Source organism: Myodes glareolus, chromosome X, assembly GCF_982192425.1.
Source record: "Myodes glareolus chromosome X, mMyoGla1.1, whole genome shotgun sequence".
Taxonomy (NCBI): domain Eukaryota; kingdom Metazoa; phylum Chordata; class Mammalia; order Rodentia; family Cricetidae; genus Myodes; species Myodes glareolus.
In genome coordinates, this window is record NC_142053.1 from 36192738 (window position 1) to 36209842 (window position 17105).

The 17105-nt window shown below is 34.6% G+C and overlaps 1 protein-coding gene across 1 annotated transcript; it reads left to right on the forward strand.

The window, feature by feature from the left end:
• Positions 1–5044: 5044 nt before the first annotated feature.
• Prr32 (proline rich 32) lies at positions 5045–7012 on the forward strand. Its single transcript, XM_048439205.3, has 2 exons — positions 5045–5211; positions 6024–7012. Exons 1-2 carry the CDS (start codon positions 5192–5194, stop codon positions 6850–6852), a joined length of 849 nt encoding a protein of 282 aa, XP_048295162.3. The 5' UTR covers positions 5045–5191; the 3' UTR covers positions 6853–7012.
• Positions 7013–17105: the final 10093 nt, after the last annotated feature.

The following is a 17105-nucleotide window of genomic DNA, read 5'->3' on the forward strand; positions in this document are numbered from 1 at the left end:
TACCATTAATAAATCAACAGATAGGTAATGTCTGTTAATTCAACCTAACATTCACATACATGGACACAACTCTTTCTTTCCTGTTACTATAAATTTTGTATTTGAATTACACAACCATGAAGATATACATAATATTCCCAATATGATTCCTCAAGTCCACAGATATGGAGTTCAAAAATAATTCAGAATTTAATCTTTGATTTATAAATTTTTATTTTATGTGTGTGGATATAATGCCTGACCTGTATGTTAGTGCAGTATTTGCATACCTGTTTCTCATGGCAGTCAGAAAAGGGTATTAGAAACTAGGAACTGTAATGGCAAATAGGTGTAAGCAGTGATGTGGTTAACAGGAATCAAACCCTGGTATTTCAATAACAGGCAGTGCTCTTAATCACAAAACTGTCTAGACACAGTGGTTTTTAAACTTCCTAGTGCTATGACCCTTAATGCAGTTCCTCATGTTTTGATGACCCAAAACCATAAAATTACCTTTGTTGCAACTTCATAACTGTAATTTTCCTACTGTTACAAATTGTAAAGTAAATATCAGATATTCAGATGGCCTTATGCAATCCGTTAAATGTCACTCAGGCCCCCAAAAGGTCAAGAATTCACACGTTCTAGAGTCTTGATCTCCCAAAATATTTTTCTTTAATGAGAAGTTATAAGGGAGGAAATGAAGGATAAATTTAACAGGACATATGTATGTGCCCAATTCTCAAACAATAAAAATAAAATTTAAGAATAGTTTTATTTATTTACTTGCTTGTTTGTTTGTCTTTAAAATAGTTTCTGTGTAGTTTCTACTGGACTCAAACTTTTATCTTCCTGTGTCAGCTTACAGAATGTTACTTTTTTTTTGCTAACATTACCACATTAATTTCATTTTAATGTAGGTAATTCTGGTATCATATGACTGCCTATTTCTCAAGTAGATTTGTTAATGCTATCGCATAGTCAAATTTTTCCTTGTATCTCCAATCCAGTTTCTTCCTGGAAGGGTTTTCAGGGCATACCATCTAGCTGAATATCACCAAATGGCCAAGGTTTCAAAGGCTTACTACATCCCAACATCCCTTTAGATGGATAGGTATGATACTGTATAATACATAAGCAAACACACATCCATGTACTTTATCAAAAATATAATCAAGAGAAAACATGGTTGAGTGGACAAAGTGTGTTCTTTGATGTGTATTAGAGTGACCTTAAATATTGTCAATCATTTACTATCTATGGTAGCATAAAATTCTTATTTTGTGTTTACAATTTTGTCTTTCACATCTATAAAGTGGATAAGTGGGCATGTTGGTAGTAAATTTCTTAAAGGTTTTATAGGATAAATAGATAGATAGATTCTTGATATAGACATAAACAGACATAGATTATTATAAAAGGTAGATTGTTTAAAATATATTTGTTGGTCAAGGCATGTGAGTGCAGCCTTTTAATCCCAGAATTCAGGAGGGAAAGGCAGGTGGATTTCTGTGAGATTGAGTCCATCCTTATCTACACGTCAAACTCTAGGACAAGGAGAATCACATAATGAAGAGACTTTGTCTTCAAAAAATGTATTTTCCCCTAATACGTAGTTGTATAAACATACACATGTATGACAGATAAGTAGATAAATCTGAAACAAAACACAAAACTGATCTAGATTGAGGAATACATTGAAAATTGCTTTGCCTATAGTGTTAGTGAGAGCCTTACTCTCACCTGTTCATCCCTATCTCTCATTACACAGAGTTACTGGAACAGCTGGCAGCAGATGGGACAGAATTATGACCATGGTTACACAGCACTACTACACAGAAGAGAAACACTGTACACTCTATTCATGGCTAATGTCATGCTTTCATGACTCCAATGCTTTAATTACTGAATTAAATAGTTATATTCCCCTAAAAACAGCTGGTCTAGTTTCTAGAAGTACCTTTTAGACATCCTACACTTAGAAAGCTTTCTGCAGGCATGGGTACATTTGAGATTACTTAATGGGTGGGATTTTCTAACAACTGTCTCCCAGGAAATAAAATGCCAATCTTCTCATCACCTTCTTATTCCCGTTTCTGAAACAGAGAGATTGACCCTCCTGTCTCCAGCTCCTGAAATATTTTCTGCAGGAGAAGAGAAAAGGCACATTTTAAATAATATTTTTCTAGCACTTACATAGTTGCAAAGTTTCTTTAACAAAACACACACGTACACACACGACAAGACTTCTGGAGAAAAATAACATTTTCATGGTCCCATAATTGTTGTTCATAAGCAAACATATACATATACTGTCCCCACTTTTAATGGTGTTCTCAAAATCTGGGAGAGATAAGAGTGACATCTGGAGCTGTGACAAGAGGAGGGCGTGGGGAATGAAAGGCCTTTGGAGCATAGTTGCTTTCACAGTGATGCTGGCTTTGGCAAAATATCAGTTTTTCTTATTCATTTGTACCTTCTCTGAACAGTCATCCAAACAAAATGGAAAAAGCATAAATGTTATGAGTTATTATTCCAAGTTCAGTGGACAGATTAAGTAGCTTGACTGCTTTATTTCTGTTTTTGTTTTCTGAAATAGACTGGAGATGATTCTAGCTTTTTGTATTTATTTTTAATATTTTAATTGATAATTTCATTTTCAATTAAATTCATTTTTTAAATTGAATTCTTTTAAATATTACATAAGATGCAAGACTTTTACTGAGTGTGTGATTGACATTTATCTCTAGATGGTCCAAGTACATATTTGCATTTTTTGTATCAAATAGAGACCTTAGTTCATATTAAAAATCTGAAATGCAAAATTTTAAATGTATCCTAACTCCTTAATTTACATTTGTTTTGTTCATGGGCCATACTTTACACATTTAATCACACACACACACACACACACACACACACACACACACACAAACACACACATTTAATATTGAGTCACACCAAAGTCTCTAATGTCATATGTACTGTGAGGTAAAAATTTTAGCTCACAATTACAGAGCTGAAGAATTAATTTTTATTTTTGCTTTATACCATGTAATTAATGTTATTATATTTTTATGCCACCCTTGAATTAATTCATATATATTATTTATTTATAAATTCAATTTTCCCTAGGAAAATTAAAAATGCACTGGAGTATGTGGACTATATGTAATTCATTTTATTATCCACAAATAACACATTATTGTATACCTGGAGTAAATATGCATTTCAGTACACATACAAACACATTCTAAGGTATAATATTAAGAGTTACTTAGGTATTTAAAATACCTAATGGACTTTCACAATTTTGAGGTGTCCTAGATTTTGTCACTTTTCTCAGTCACTTGATTTTATGCTACACTTTTCACTCATGGAATCCAATTAAGATGGCATATTATTGAACAGGCCTTAAATGGTTTCCAGAGTCTTTACTATCTATTCAGATGAAACAATGGGATCTCACATCCATAAAGCATATATATGTGTGTGTGTGTGTGTGTGTGTGTGTGTGTGTGTATGACTTACCAAAAAATGGTAGGCATTAAGATTTACACGTTCCTCTGCATGATAAATGATGAATGAAATTTAAATTTTTATCACAATTACAATGCTAAAAAGTTTTCATTTACATGAAGAAAAGGAGCAACCTAGTATAATCTGAAACTGTGGACTCAAAAGATTTCTTAATATTAAACCATGCTTGGCAACTGAACAGATTCCTCTGGGAAATGTGTTGGGAACATGTCACTTTCATTTTTCAATGGTATAAAAGCATTCAATAGTATTTATAGAAAGAGACAAGGTACCCCGTCAGGATCATGTGGATGGAGAGGCCCAAAAGGTCATTTCCAGGATGAGTTATGCTGCTTCCCAGCAGTGGCCTGTCCTTTGTACTGGTATTGTGTACTTATTTTCTTTTCCCTCTTATCTCCTTCATACACACAAACCATATATATAAAAAATCAGAGCACATGATGTTTGGATGCCTTTTATCTTTCCTTAAGAAAGAATGAGGCATATGTAAGTTAAGAAATATTGCAGGATATACTGATTTTATGATAAAGAAAAGACAATTTTCAGGGTCTAGCTGCACAGAGGGAAGTTTAGGTCCAGCTGAAGAAGTGATCTGTTTGTGGCATTAGCAATCTTTGTAATCTTACAGCCTCTCTATTTTTGAAGCAATAATCAGTAGAAAAAATGCCAGAAAATACAAGCTAGGAAAGTTTGTTTGGTGAAAGTGGGCGAGACAGATATTTAGGCTAGAGAAACAAAAGCAACACCTGTAAAAGGGTAGCAAAGCAAGATGTTATCAAATATACAGAAAACAATGATTCTCATTATGGCATTTATCCCATCTTTATACTTTAATATTTCTATAGCCCCATTACAGAGAAGACAGTCATACAGACACTTAGGTGTGATCAACCTCACATATACAGCTAATAAGACAGAAGACATTGTGAAAAACTATAAATTAGACAAAATCAAAAGACACAATAACTCTCATGGGGGATTTTCATAATGTCATTTATTTATTTATTATTATTGTCACAAATTGACAGTTTGACTCACTAATCTCTCTTTCTTACAATATTAGCATGATTTCCCAAGCATAGTGCTCAAATTAAATATTAAGCATTGAGCACAGTACAAAGTAATATTAACAAATAAAATATGTGTTTACACATGGACGAGGATACTTAACAACTCTCCTCTAGAGAGAATGTTCAGAAATAGTTTTGGACAAAAGATAATGCCTCACCAAACAGGCAAAAAAAATGTAAAATAAAATTAAAACAATAAGAATTTTCAAAGAAGGAAAATGGGTTGTGCCTCCATGACTTTTAAATCTGCTTGAAACAGTTTTTCTTTCCAACTGGTCTGCAGCACGCTTGATTTAGGAAATGTCTTTCGTGTCCAACTGTTACTGTGCCAAAAGCAGTTCCACATTTAGCTTCAAAGGAGTATGCAGATTTAGCCCTTCCCCCTCTGTTGTCTGCCTTCCTCTCTCCTTTGCTTAGCAACTGATGACTTCATTAGTAGAACTCTGGGTTTAAAATAAAGCAGTTGGTTCCTGCCTTCATTCCAGTTGCCAAACCTTTCTGAGGCAGAAGAAAGAATCAATTCTCCAGACTAGTCGGCTGGTGTGGGTGTTCAGCTGGTTTGCTCTACCACCTCATGAAGGTGGTCTTGATCTCATTTCCACATGGCTTGTACTGAAAATGGGTAAGTATGAAACTGACTATAACTCAGTTTAAATTTGAAAACAAAAGATTATTTGAACGTTATTACTGTATTACTAGGACAGGGACAAGAGGGTTGAGTGTGGTATTGGTGGGGATTACAGGCAAAAATAAAAGAATGTAATTGTACACAAGAGTACTGATTTTAAGAGCCCTAAAGCATTAATGATTTTAAAAGTAAGTTTGAAATAACAGTTACAAAGTCCTAAGCGGTAGAGCTAAGTCATGAGGAAATTATTACTCTAACAGATTCTGATACAGGTTAGAGGAGAAAAAAGTTTTAAGAAAATTTGGTTGGAATATGCAGTGCATAATTGAAAAAACAGAATGTTTAAACAGAAAGACTAAACTTTCTATGACTTCTGAGAAAGAAAGCAATGCCGTGTCCCTGCCCCCACTCTCCAGAGACTTCTCATAACATTTCTGCCAGAGTCTGAATTCTGGGCTTTTGGGTTAAAAGATCTTACAAGGACTTGAAAGAGCTGCTGATTTATGTCAACTACGAAGCCATCTAGGCCATATAGGCACTTTTTTTTTTTACTATCTTTGACTGATAAAGAATTGAAAGGGGCACAGGGCAGCAATTATTGGATATCATGTAATCAAGTACTAAAGGGACTTCTGGGTATATGGTGGGTGATAGTAGGCTAAGAAAGTATTTGCTTGACTTCATGGAGTAAAAAAGCCTGTACCCCTTTATTCCCTGTATGTTCCAGGAATTTAATCACATGCTTGAAATATTGACTGGAGAAAGCATTTCCATTTTATTTAAATTTTCATTTCTGGTTTTGCAAGGCGTGGAGGTCATAGCCGTTCATCCATAATGGTACCTGTGGACAAAAATGGAAGCAGAGAGGCTCATCACAATGTGCCGCTCCAGTGTCTGAATTACATGCTGAAGGATGATGAAGATGATGCAGAGATCTGGGGCCACCCTCCTGTCTCCCTGAGACCCCCATTCACAGTGGCAAGAGCAGGAGACCGCATTCCTGAAAATCCAAGAGCTCTGAGATACCCTTTTACACTAACACCTGCTATTGAGGAAGAGTTCCTAGCAACAGCAGAAGTAAACAGCTCAGAGGGCCTGGAGAGTCAGAGCAAGAAGGGACATGATTCAATTAATATGTCCCAGAAAGTCTCTGGAAGTCCAATGGCACTGATGATCGGAGGCCCAAGAGTTGGTAGTGGGGTTCTTGAGAGAAGTGGCAATAGCTCAAAGCTATTTATGCCTGTGCCTAGATCCCAAGAGTTCTTTCCACCAAGGGGCCCACAGACACGGGGCCCTTCGTATGTCCCCATCCTTAGATCGGGGATAATGATGGAGGTGACTCCAGGAAATGGCAGAATGTCATACAAGGGCAGCCTGGCTCATGTCTCTTTCCCACTGGGAAGCCCAAGGCACCCTATGGATAACTGGCAGCAGAGACCTCTCCATTTGTCAAGCAGTGTTCCAGGCTTACCTTGCTCTACTGCTCATTGCTTCATGCCACCTCAACCTCCGGCATTCAGTCCATTTCCTGTGATGCCTACTCCTTTTGCTTCTCCCCTGGGATTTGGTCCTCCTCTGCCTTATTTTTTTCATTATAACACTCGAGCAATGCACCCCCCTCCATACTTAAACTAGAGTGCTTGCAAGAAGTAAATGAGAAAGAAAGGGGTTGGGAAAAGAGCTGAAAGCTACTAATATGTTCATCATATATAAAATTCCCTACTCTCTTACACTTGGTTTAGCACTAACGTGCCTTATGTGTTCAGAGATTTAATAAATATTGCAAAATTTTAAATGTTTTGTTTTCTTTTAAGTCCCAAACCACAGATTTTGTTTTCTATATTTCAGAAAATTAGTGCAGATGTGTAACAGTGTTTCCTACATAGCTCACTTGAATCATTACCACTGTTTGCTACTGACTGGTCCTTCAATATCACTGCTGAAAGGACCAACTGGGACCTTGTTAGGCCAGTTCTAGATTTGGTAATTTCTACATGCCTAAAGATAGGCTGGCTGATCAACTTAAGGTGAGTGCTTTAAAATGTGTTACAGAGGTCGGCTGGAATCCACGGAATCAGGAAACATCCACAAATAGTGTGCATCATATCCAACTTAAATCCATCCTACAGTCTACCTGCACAGAACAAAAAAAAATTGCTAGTCAAATAAAAGAAAAGTCAGGGTAAACAAGAATGCAATCAGGAAGGTAAGAATGGGGAAGCCCTAGTGTGGAGATTCCACTTGAAGGCAGATCAGTCCTTCAAGTTTTCAGTTTTGCTAAGGCAGTAAAATACAAATAGTATGACAAACAAAATTCTGGGGAAAACATTAAGGAGAGTGGGAACAAGGTTATTCATCCTTTCTTAGACTAAAGGACTGTTACATGACCATAAGTTCTAATTGCAAATGTTTTATTGATATATAAGAATTATATTTATTACTGCTGCTGCTATAGCATCATTATTATAATGATATTTGAAAATATATCAAAGCATCCAGGCAGTAAATTTGACAAAATCAAGTAACATTGATATGGGCACATAGGATAAAGGATACAAGGATGGTCATTTTTAACAATGTAATTTAGTATACTCTTTAGGAATATACCATAATATCTAGTGGCACTGAATACAATGACTAAATTGGAAATATTTCCAAAGAACATTTAAAATGATCATGTCTTACATGCAGTTCTCTATGTGAAATAATAGCTAGATGTAGGCATAAACTGTTGATTCAAATGACACCTATTGGAAAGTAAAAACCATTACTATATTTTAATACTAACATTAGGTTCTTTGCTACTGCAACTCCCCCAACAGCACAAGGATTTCTGGTATTTCTTTTTCTCCATTTATTTTATAATAGGTCACAATAAATGTGCAGGCTGTAGTGTAATGATGAGCAGGAACATCTGCATGTTGCTTCATGGCTTTCCCTTCTCTCTGTTTATGACTTGAAGCTGGCAGAATTCCATCAGTTCACTGTGACCAGGTCAACAGGAATATTTTGCAAATTGTTTGACAGCTGCTCGCTATGAGGTAGCTTAGTCTCAGCATTCCAAACACTTATTGAATTTTCAAGCTTACTGAACAGGAGACTTGGGCTTGCTTAATGCTTATTGTCATAAAAATATTTCTGAGCCAGATGTTAAAAGATATTTTGACAAGAAATCAAGTTGTTGTCCTAAAGCCAGTGCTGCCTCTCAACAGAGCTGCCAAAGAGTGTGCTGAATGACAGCAGGCAAGGATCTCCTTTCCTTCTCAAAGGAAGTACTCTGGATACATGCTCAAAAAGAGTCTATGTACAATTACAGTAATCTATAACAAATACACTGTAACAAGAAAGCACCATTGAAACAGTCTGTTCTATTTCAATTCTGTTCCCTCTCTTAAAACTTTTTATGTGTTTATTATTTTCTATGTCATTTTTGAACACAGAACACATAGTAAGCATCAAAGAATAACTACCAGCAAAATGAGGCATTGAGGTTTTATTTTTGCTTCTGCATTACAGGATAAATGTGATTTCTTTAGTTTATTTAGAGCGTGGTGCCCACATAACAGGCTTCAATGAATTCAACTATCAAATAAGCCTCGGGTTCTGCTCTCTCATGCAAAGGAAATAAAAATATTTGGTTTTCTTCATAGTTTCTGTAAAGAATCACCAGACACATTGTTAGCACAGTGAAAAAGATTAAAACAGATGAATTTCCTTAAAATTGCAATTTCTAAATTATTGATTCATTCTGAGCCAATATTAATCCTGCTGTAATATGAAAAGTACTCACAGTGAAACATATTTAACTTTTTTGATCACATACACTTTCTTTCCATCTTGCTCTGTGGTTGTGATTGAGTTGTTCCTAAATGCAAATGAGAAAGATAAGTACCAACAAAGTGAATTTTTCTTCTCATAAAAATGGGAATGGCTTAAGTGTTTTCTATCCTAAGTTATAGTCACTATCACAGGAAGATTCATGTTAAGCTTTTTATTATAGCTCTCTTGGACATACCAAGCCAGACAAAATCCCACCATGTACATAGATGTTGAACATTCAGTATGCCAGTTAGCCATGAATAAATGTTAACTGCTGAGAAAGGGAGAAAGAGTTTACTATAAAAAAATGTATCCCCTGATAAACTGATCATGCTTCTATGAAGAACCACATATTAAAAGGATTTGGGCAACATAAATTAGTTTTGATGGCTTTTTAAATAAATAGATAAGTAAATGAACAGCACAAAAGTTGAAGAGATGAATCTACACTTAAGTGTTCTTACTCTAGTAAAGGGTTCTTTTTTTTTTCTAGGTACCCATATGGCAGCTCACAAGCCTTTGGATCTCCAGGTCCAGAGTATCTGATGCTTTCTTCTAGTCTTTATTGGTATAGTATTGACTCAGTACACTTACATACATTAAGGAAAAAGACACAGACACATACAAATCAAGACTCTTCTTTCTTAATTGAAAAAATGAATTTTATATAATATATTTGGACCAGTTTCCCTTCCCCTACCTTACTGAATATCTTTCCTGCCTACTCACCCACAAAATTTTATGTTCCCTTTTTCTTTATTTAGAAAGCAAATAGGGAAACAAACAAAAATACAAACAAGAAAGTATAAAATAAAAACTAACAAAAAACATAAGAAATACACCAATACATTTTTTAAAGGACACAAATATAGGACAGAGGGAAGGGGGTGTGGACCTAGGAAATGATAGTGGTATGAATTAATATGATCTAAAAATGTTTTATGAAACTCTCAACAAACCAATAAAAATAGAAAAGTAATTAAATGCTTGTGTGCTATAAATTTTCAAGAAACGTAAAAGTAATTCCTAATCTAAGGATAGCAACAAAACAAATAAAATATTTTTCAGTACATCAATTTTTTTAAAATATTTATTTATTTATTATGTATACAATATTCTGTCTGTGTGTATGCCTGCAGGCCAGAAGAGGGCACCAGACCCCATTACAGATGGTTGTAAGCCACCATGTGGTTGCTGGGAATTGAACTCAGGACCTTTGGAAGAGCAGGCAATGCTCTTAACCTCTGAGCCATCTCTCCAGCCCCTTAGTACATCAATTTTGCAAAGAAATTCTAAGTAAAATTTAGTTTACTAAACCATTTCACTGGTTTTTTAAAATTGATTAGTATTTTATGGAAGTAAAATTCACTGTATTCTCAACGGAGAAAAACCCTTTTCTCAAATAATATATGTGCCCAACAAACACATCAGTCCTACAATAAAGGGCTCTGAATATATCACAGTTTGATAATGTAATTTACTATGAACTATATATGGATAACTAGCTTCTTTTAACATTCACATTAAAAAAACTTTGACATTCAGATCATAGTTATTGATGGATGGTGTTTGTGCATGTAAAAAATGGGAAAAACAAATAAAGAAAGACAGAAGATTAAAGATATAGGGGTGGAGATGCTGTCATTTAAGAAGACATGAAATGCTTCAAAGTAGGAACCTGCTGCAAATTTGATTTGATGTGGGAAAATAATAAATTTGGAAGAGGTAGAATGTAATCCAAAGACTTTTTGACTATTTGGAAAGATAATGTGTCATGTATTACGTGCTTCATGATAGAAAAGGGCATGTGTAGAGACCACATATTTGACAGGTTGAGGATTAGGTGGTTAGAGAAACACTATCCAGCCTTCCTAAAAGTGAATATATTTCAGTTGCTTCATTCCTTCCTATAAATATCACCTCTCCTTAGATAGAAGGCAATCTCATATTCCGTATGTGAAACTGGTAGCACTTTATGACTTAAGTTTCACTAATCCCCTAAACTGGCCTTGACAAACAAATATGATATCAAAGTTAGTTTCATTAATGAAGAGGATATGTAATTGTATTAAAAAAGATCAGTTTTTCTTCAAATTTTTAAGAATAAACATATTGATCTATTTTTAAAATTTGAAATACAGTATTTTCTTACTAGAGGGGAAAGTTTATAATTTTCAATTTTGCCTTTTATTCGTCCAATTCATCTTAACTCCTTAAGGTAGAGTTCCTAACTTTAAGTGGCTTTCACCCTGAAATGTACTATTCTACTGTCTTTCTTCGTTAAATTTGTATATACTTTATATAATATATAAATTATAATATTATATATTACATATATATAATATATATAATTATGCATTGCATTAATCTCCAGTGATACAGAATAGTCAGCCATGTATAACACAATAATAGAAGACCATGTTTAATGCACTAAATAAAAATTATTCAGAGTCAAAATTTAAATTTTATTATTAATCAGTCATATTTGTAGGAATCTAGTTAAACATTATGATTCATAATTTATTTTTATTTTGAGCTTCACTAATTAAAACCTTTATTTTTCTTTTTCTTTGTTTTTCTTTCATACAATGCATCCCTACTGCAACCTCTCTTCTCTTACTTCCTCCCAGTGCCTCTCCACACCTATCTCCCCTCCCCTACCTTCTCCCCCAAATCCACTACTCTTGTGTTTCCTTTCAGAAAAGAGCAGGCCTCCAAGAAATATCAACCAAATATTAAATTCAAGTTAATAAAACTAGATACTTTCCCTCATATGACGGCTGAACCGGACAATCCTATGCTAGGAAAAGTGTCCCGTGAGCAGGCGAAGGAATCAGAGACAGCCCTCAGTTCCACTGTAAGAGTCCACCAAAACCCCTAAAACTTCTTTCCTTATTTCACTTAATGTTTTTGCATTTTCTAATTGAGAAGTAGTTTAGACAATGAAGTGCTGCTATCAATACTTAACTGGAAAACAAGTAAGAAGTTATTTTTTATTGGGTCTTAGACTCAGGCAAGCCAAACAAATGTATATAACAAAATTTAATATAAGGAAACCTGAACTTTAAAAATTAAAGTTATTCAATGGCAGTTCTAAATAAACTACCTTGTTGTATAGAATGGTCCTAAACAACTGGTGCTACAAGAGTTTAAGTCCTAATAGACATCCATAGAAATGACTGAGTATTAAAATAAACCATTCTGTAAGTCACTGATGATTCATCCTTTGTAAACTCATGATTATTTCTATCATTCTGATAATCTGATAGGCACTCGATTTATCAGCAGTTTTTTTAAAGCTTTAATAATATGATGAATATAATATTTTGACTGCAATCATTTCAAAGTTTTATTATATCTTACTTCAGATTCTACTACTGTGAAGAAGATACCAAAATATATGTTAATATTAACAATTTTCAGCAGTATAAAAAGGTAATATTAAATAGAAATTAATTATACACTCATTTCATTATAATAAAATCAGAAATCATAAAAAGCACACTAAAATAATAAGATTATGTTTGTATCAAAAAATTGGTAAGCCTTTAAAAGTGTTTCAACTTTATTATTATTACTATTATTTACATACTGACTGCAGTTTCCCCTCCCTCATCCCCTCTCCCTTCATTCACACCTCTATGTCTCTTCAGAAAGGGGCATGCCTTCCATGCATATCAACAAACATGACACATCAAGATTCAGTAAGACTAGGCACTTCCTCTCCTATTAAGTGGACAAGACAAACCTGTAAGAGGAATGCATCCCAAAAGCAAGCATCAGAGTCAGAGACAACCCCTGCTCCCACTCTTAGAAGTCCTGCACACATGCAGAGTGTCTAGATCAATACTATGTTGACTCCCTGGTTATAGGTTTAGTCTCTGTGGGCCCCATTGATCCCAGGCTAGTTGATTCTGTGGGTTTTCTTGTGATGTCTTTTGCCCTTGGGTTCTACAAGCCTTCTACCACCCTCTCTTCAACAGAATTCCACAAGTTCTGCATAATGTTTGTATGTGGCTCTCTTCATCTGTTTTCATCAGTTGCAGGGTGAAGCCTCTCTGATTGGTAATTGGTCTAGGTAACAAACTATGAGTATAGCAGAATATCATTAGGAATCATCGCAGTGATTTATTTATTTTTTTTCCAGTCATGTTTGGTACCATCATAGGTCTCTGGGCTGACTATCCAACCTTTGGGTCCTGGCCCTTCAGGCAGTGTAATGGATGGGATCCCTCTGATGGTATATGTCTCAAGCTGGAATAGTCATCGATTGAACACTCATACAATATTCTGTGCTACATTTACCCCAGCACATCTTATATGCAGGAAAAATTCTAACTCAAGGGCTTTTTTATCTAGGTTGGTGTAACATTCTCTCCACTGGAAGTCTTGACTAGTTACAGGAGATGGCTGATTCAGGGTCTGTATCCCACATTGCTAGGAATTGATAGGTTCACCATCATAGATTCCTGGGAGTTTTCATTGCACTAGCTTTCTAGTTTGTCCAAGAATCAGCTATTCTTTCTTTTTGTCAAAACATTAATATTTTATTTAATTAATTGATTGATTTTATGTCCTGACTACAGTTTCCCCACCCTCCTCTCCTCTCCTTCCCTCCCCCCATATCTGCTCAGGTTTCTTCTCAATCCACTTCTGTTTCTATTCAGAAGGGGGTAGGCTTTCCATGGGTTTCAACGAAGCATGGTATATCAAGTTGCAGTAAGATTAAGCACCTCCCCTTATATTAAGGTTGGCCAAGACACATAAATTATATATTAAAAGAATTCACAATAAACTAAACTTTCCAATAAATATGTAAAAGGAAATTAAAATAAATATATTATCCTATGTATGCTAATATATATATATATAGTATCCAAGTGGTGACTATTTTCTCATATCACCATTACAGGATTTTGGAAATCTGACTGCTATAAATAACAGAGCATTTATTGAGAACATAGCACAGTACTAAAATAAATGATTTACAATTTCAGTTTTCTTTTACCCAAGAACAAGGATAAGATTTGTTGGGGAGTATCCTGAGTAAATAGTAATGGATATAAACAAAGGTTTATCTATATTATGCTAAATTTGGCTTGCAATATGCTAAATAAAGAAGATTAGAAGTAAATGTTTTGAAACAGAAAACATCTAATTAAAATTTGAGTACATTAAAATAAGCATCAAAGCAATAGTAGAGACAATTTTAAGAATAAAAATTTGTTTGCATTTTACTTAATTTACTTAAATTTGGCAAGAAACATTATTCAAAAAATAATAATAATGCAGATCAGATATTCAAAGGTCCTTAAGTCAGAGTTCTCAAGGGCATCTCTTATTATTTGAGAATTCTTTAAATGGAGTCCAAAAGGAGGAGGAATTGATTGCTAAGGGCGGTGTATGTATAATATTGTGATTTAAATGATGAGTATTGATTATGAAAACTTTACTTTATTGTGCATGTCATTCTCCATGATGCAAGAGACATAAAATCTTGCAACTACATAATTATGCATATGTATAAGAGAAGTAAATAGGGATTTTTCCCTAAAAATTTACTCTGAGAATATAGCTTGACTAACTGTACATGGACTTAAAGGCAGTTTAGGCTTGACTATTTTCTTGCTTCCTATCCCTATATATTTTAGGATTTGTGTGAAAGAAAATGGAACATCACAATAAGATTTTCCAGGAGGAGCCACTTACTGCACTGTTTGCAGTGGGCCATACACAGCACCTCACACAGGCAAGGGTTGTAGTTTTCCATGTGCACTGTTAGCAAACAAGTGTGTATCTAGCTCACAAGGAGTGTTCCAGGTTGCTAAGCTTTGCCTGTTCCTGACTGCCAGAGCCAATGAGTGGAACCTTTCCCAAGTGTGTTCCTCCTTTGACCATTCTCTCTCACAATAAGATGAAGTAGCCACACTGTCTCTTATGACTTGACTCTTTACCTCCCTTTGAAGTTCATTAGTTGCTACTGGTTAATCATCTTTATGTTATCATTTTCCAGTGCAGATTACTAGAGTGATTTTTATTGTCGGATAGGAAACTGACTGCTGTAGAGTTCCAACTGCTGATTTTTTCCTACGTATGCACCAAAGTGTGAACTGCTTGGGTTTGTTGTCTTTTTTTAATTTATTGAAATTTCATACAATATATTCAGATTATGATTTTCTCTTCCCAAATGTTTCCCAGTTCCCAGAAACTACAAAGTTAAGAATGAAAGCTCATCTGCATTCTAAATAAAAGAAAACAGAACTCAAAATAAAATGAGTTCAGTCTGATAGAGTGGGTGAGACCAGGGGTTGAGTAGACATTTTAGGACAGTATGAGCACAGGCTTAGAGCCAGACTCCATTGCACGTGGAGTTTTGGATAAGAACGAGTCAAAGTGCTATTAGACACTGTCACAAAAGATGATGTGAGATAAGTCACCTTACACTTCTACACACCCATCTTCTACACCTTCTTACAGTGACCCCTAACTCTCTGTGTTCATCTATCTAAAATAGAAAATATATGACATAATAGGAAATTATGCTACAATTTATGGTCATAATTATAACTAAATTAGCACACAGAGAAAGAAAATGAGTAGAGAAAAATAAAATACATTCACAGTAGTTACAGTAATCTCCGTTAAGAGGTTTAATTTGAGCTAAGGAGCAACATATCATTGCAACATTGTGTTTCATGGTCTTTGGCAAAATGAGTCCATATGTGCATGTTGTTACTCAAGGCTTGATATTTGGATGCAGGCTTGCTTTCACAAAACAGTAATAACAAATCACTTGGGCCTGGGCAGAGCAGGCTGAGTCAAAAATGAAGGAATTTGTCTTCTTCCACAGTTTTAGTTACACAAAGGGTCAAACACAAATAGGTCAGATGAAGAAGCATGAAGCAGCTCAGTTTTAAATCCTTTAAATATATAGTTCCTTTTCAACTTCACAGTTCTCAATTTTCCATTAAATTACAATGATCCTAGTTTTAGTACTTGCCAGTCTAGATCAGTGTATGTTATCTATAGACAGAAAAATGCCAGAGGCATGTAAATGAATCAAATTTCTCATATTGGCAGGAATAAATATCCTAGGAACATCACAATGTACAGTTCAACATCTTCCCCCTTGTGTTGTGTCTTAGTAATTGCATGCAATTGGAAAATAGAATTGACATTTAAAAAAAGAATGACTTGAATATCTTAAAACTGCATATATCTTAACTTGTGTTGCAAAACTCTTATAATAAATTTTCCCTAGCTTATTACAAGGCTTGTACTTGGAATTTATTCTCAATAGCAGACCAACAACGTGTTTGTTGCACAATTTCTACTCTTCAAAAAAATGCCTAGTCAAAGATGTTCAGGTTAGAATGCATATTCATTTTATATTATGTGTTATAAGTAGTATATGAAAGGAAGGAAAACTTTCTAATTTGTCTGCTCATGGTAAAATATTTTTCTAATTTGTTCAGAGGAGCAGTAAACACTAATAGTGAACCAGGTTAATAACAAATGGTTCCCAGCACCTTCATATTTGATAAGACAAGAACATCATTAAAAAGCATGATCCCAGTATAAAGAAACCACATTTTCCACGCTGATTGAATTAAAAAATAATTACCATTTAACGTGCCCAGGAAATGATCAAAGAGCAGCAGGCTTTCAACTGTAAATTACCTGCTAGAAAGCTACCATTAGACATGGAAAGTGGATTCACATGAAAAAGTAAATTAAAAATATTACTGACAAGATGTAGTTGCTATAAAAGCATTTCTACAAAGAGAAAATCCCTTGAAGCTTCATCATTGCACTGTGTAATGAACATTTATAATGGGAAAAAATATAAAAGCATGCTAGAACCTCCAAAATCAAGCACCAGGAGAGCATTTTAAATATAATGGGAATATGACTGTTATGATTGAGAATTCTCAAATATTATAAATAATAGCATAAATTCATGATAAACATGAAATATATTAAATTTACAGATATACAATGGGTACAATTCACTATAGAATCTCCCATTTGCAGAGTATGATAGCTAACAGATACAAATATATTTACGG

What these genes read in the sequence shown, in the direction of transcription:
- Prr32 (XM_048439205.3), top strand. Translation starts at nt 5,192, where the DNA reads ATGGCTTGTACTGAAAATGG. An exon ending in ATGGCTTGTACTGAAAATGG is followed by an intron (nt 5,212 to 6,023) that starts GTAAGTATGAAA and finishes TGGTTTTGCAAG; the next exon opens with GCGTGGAGGTCATAGCCGTT.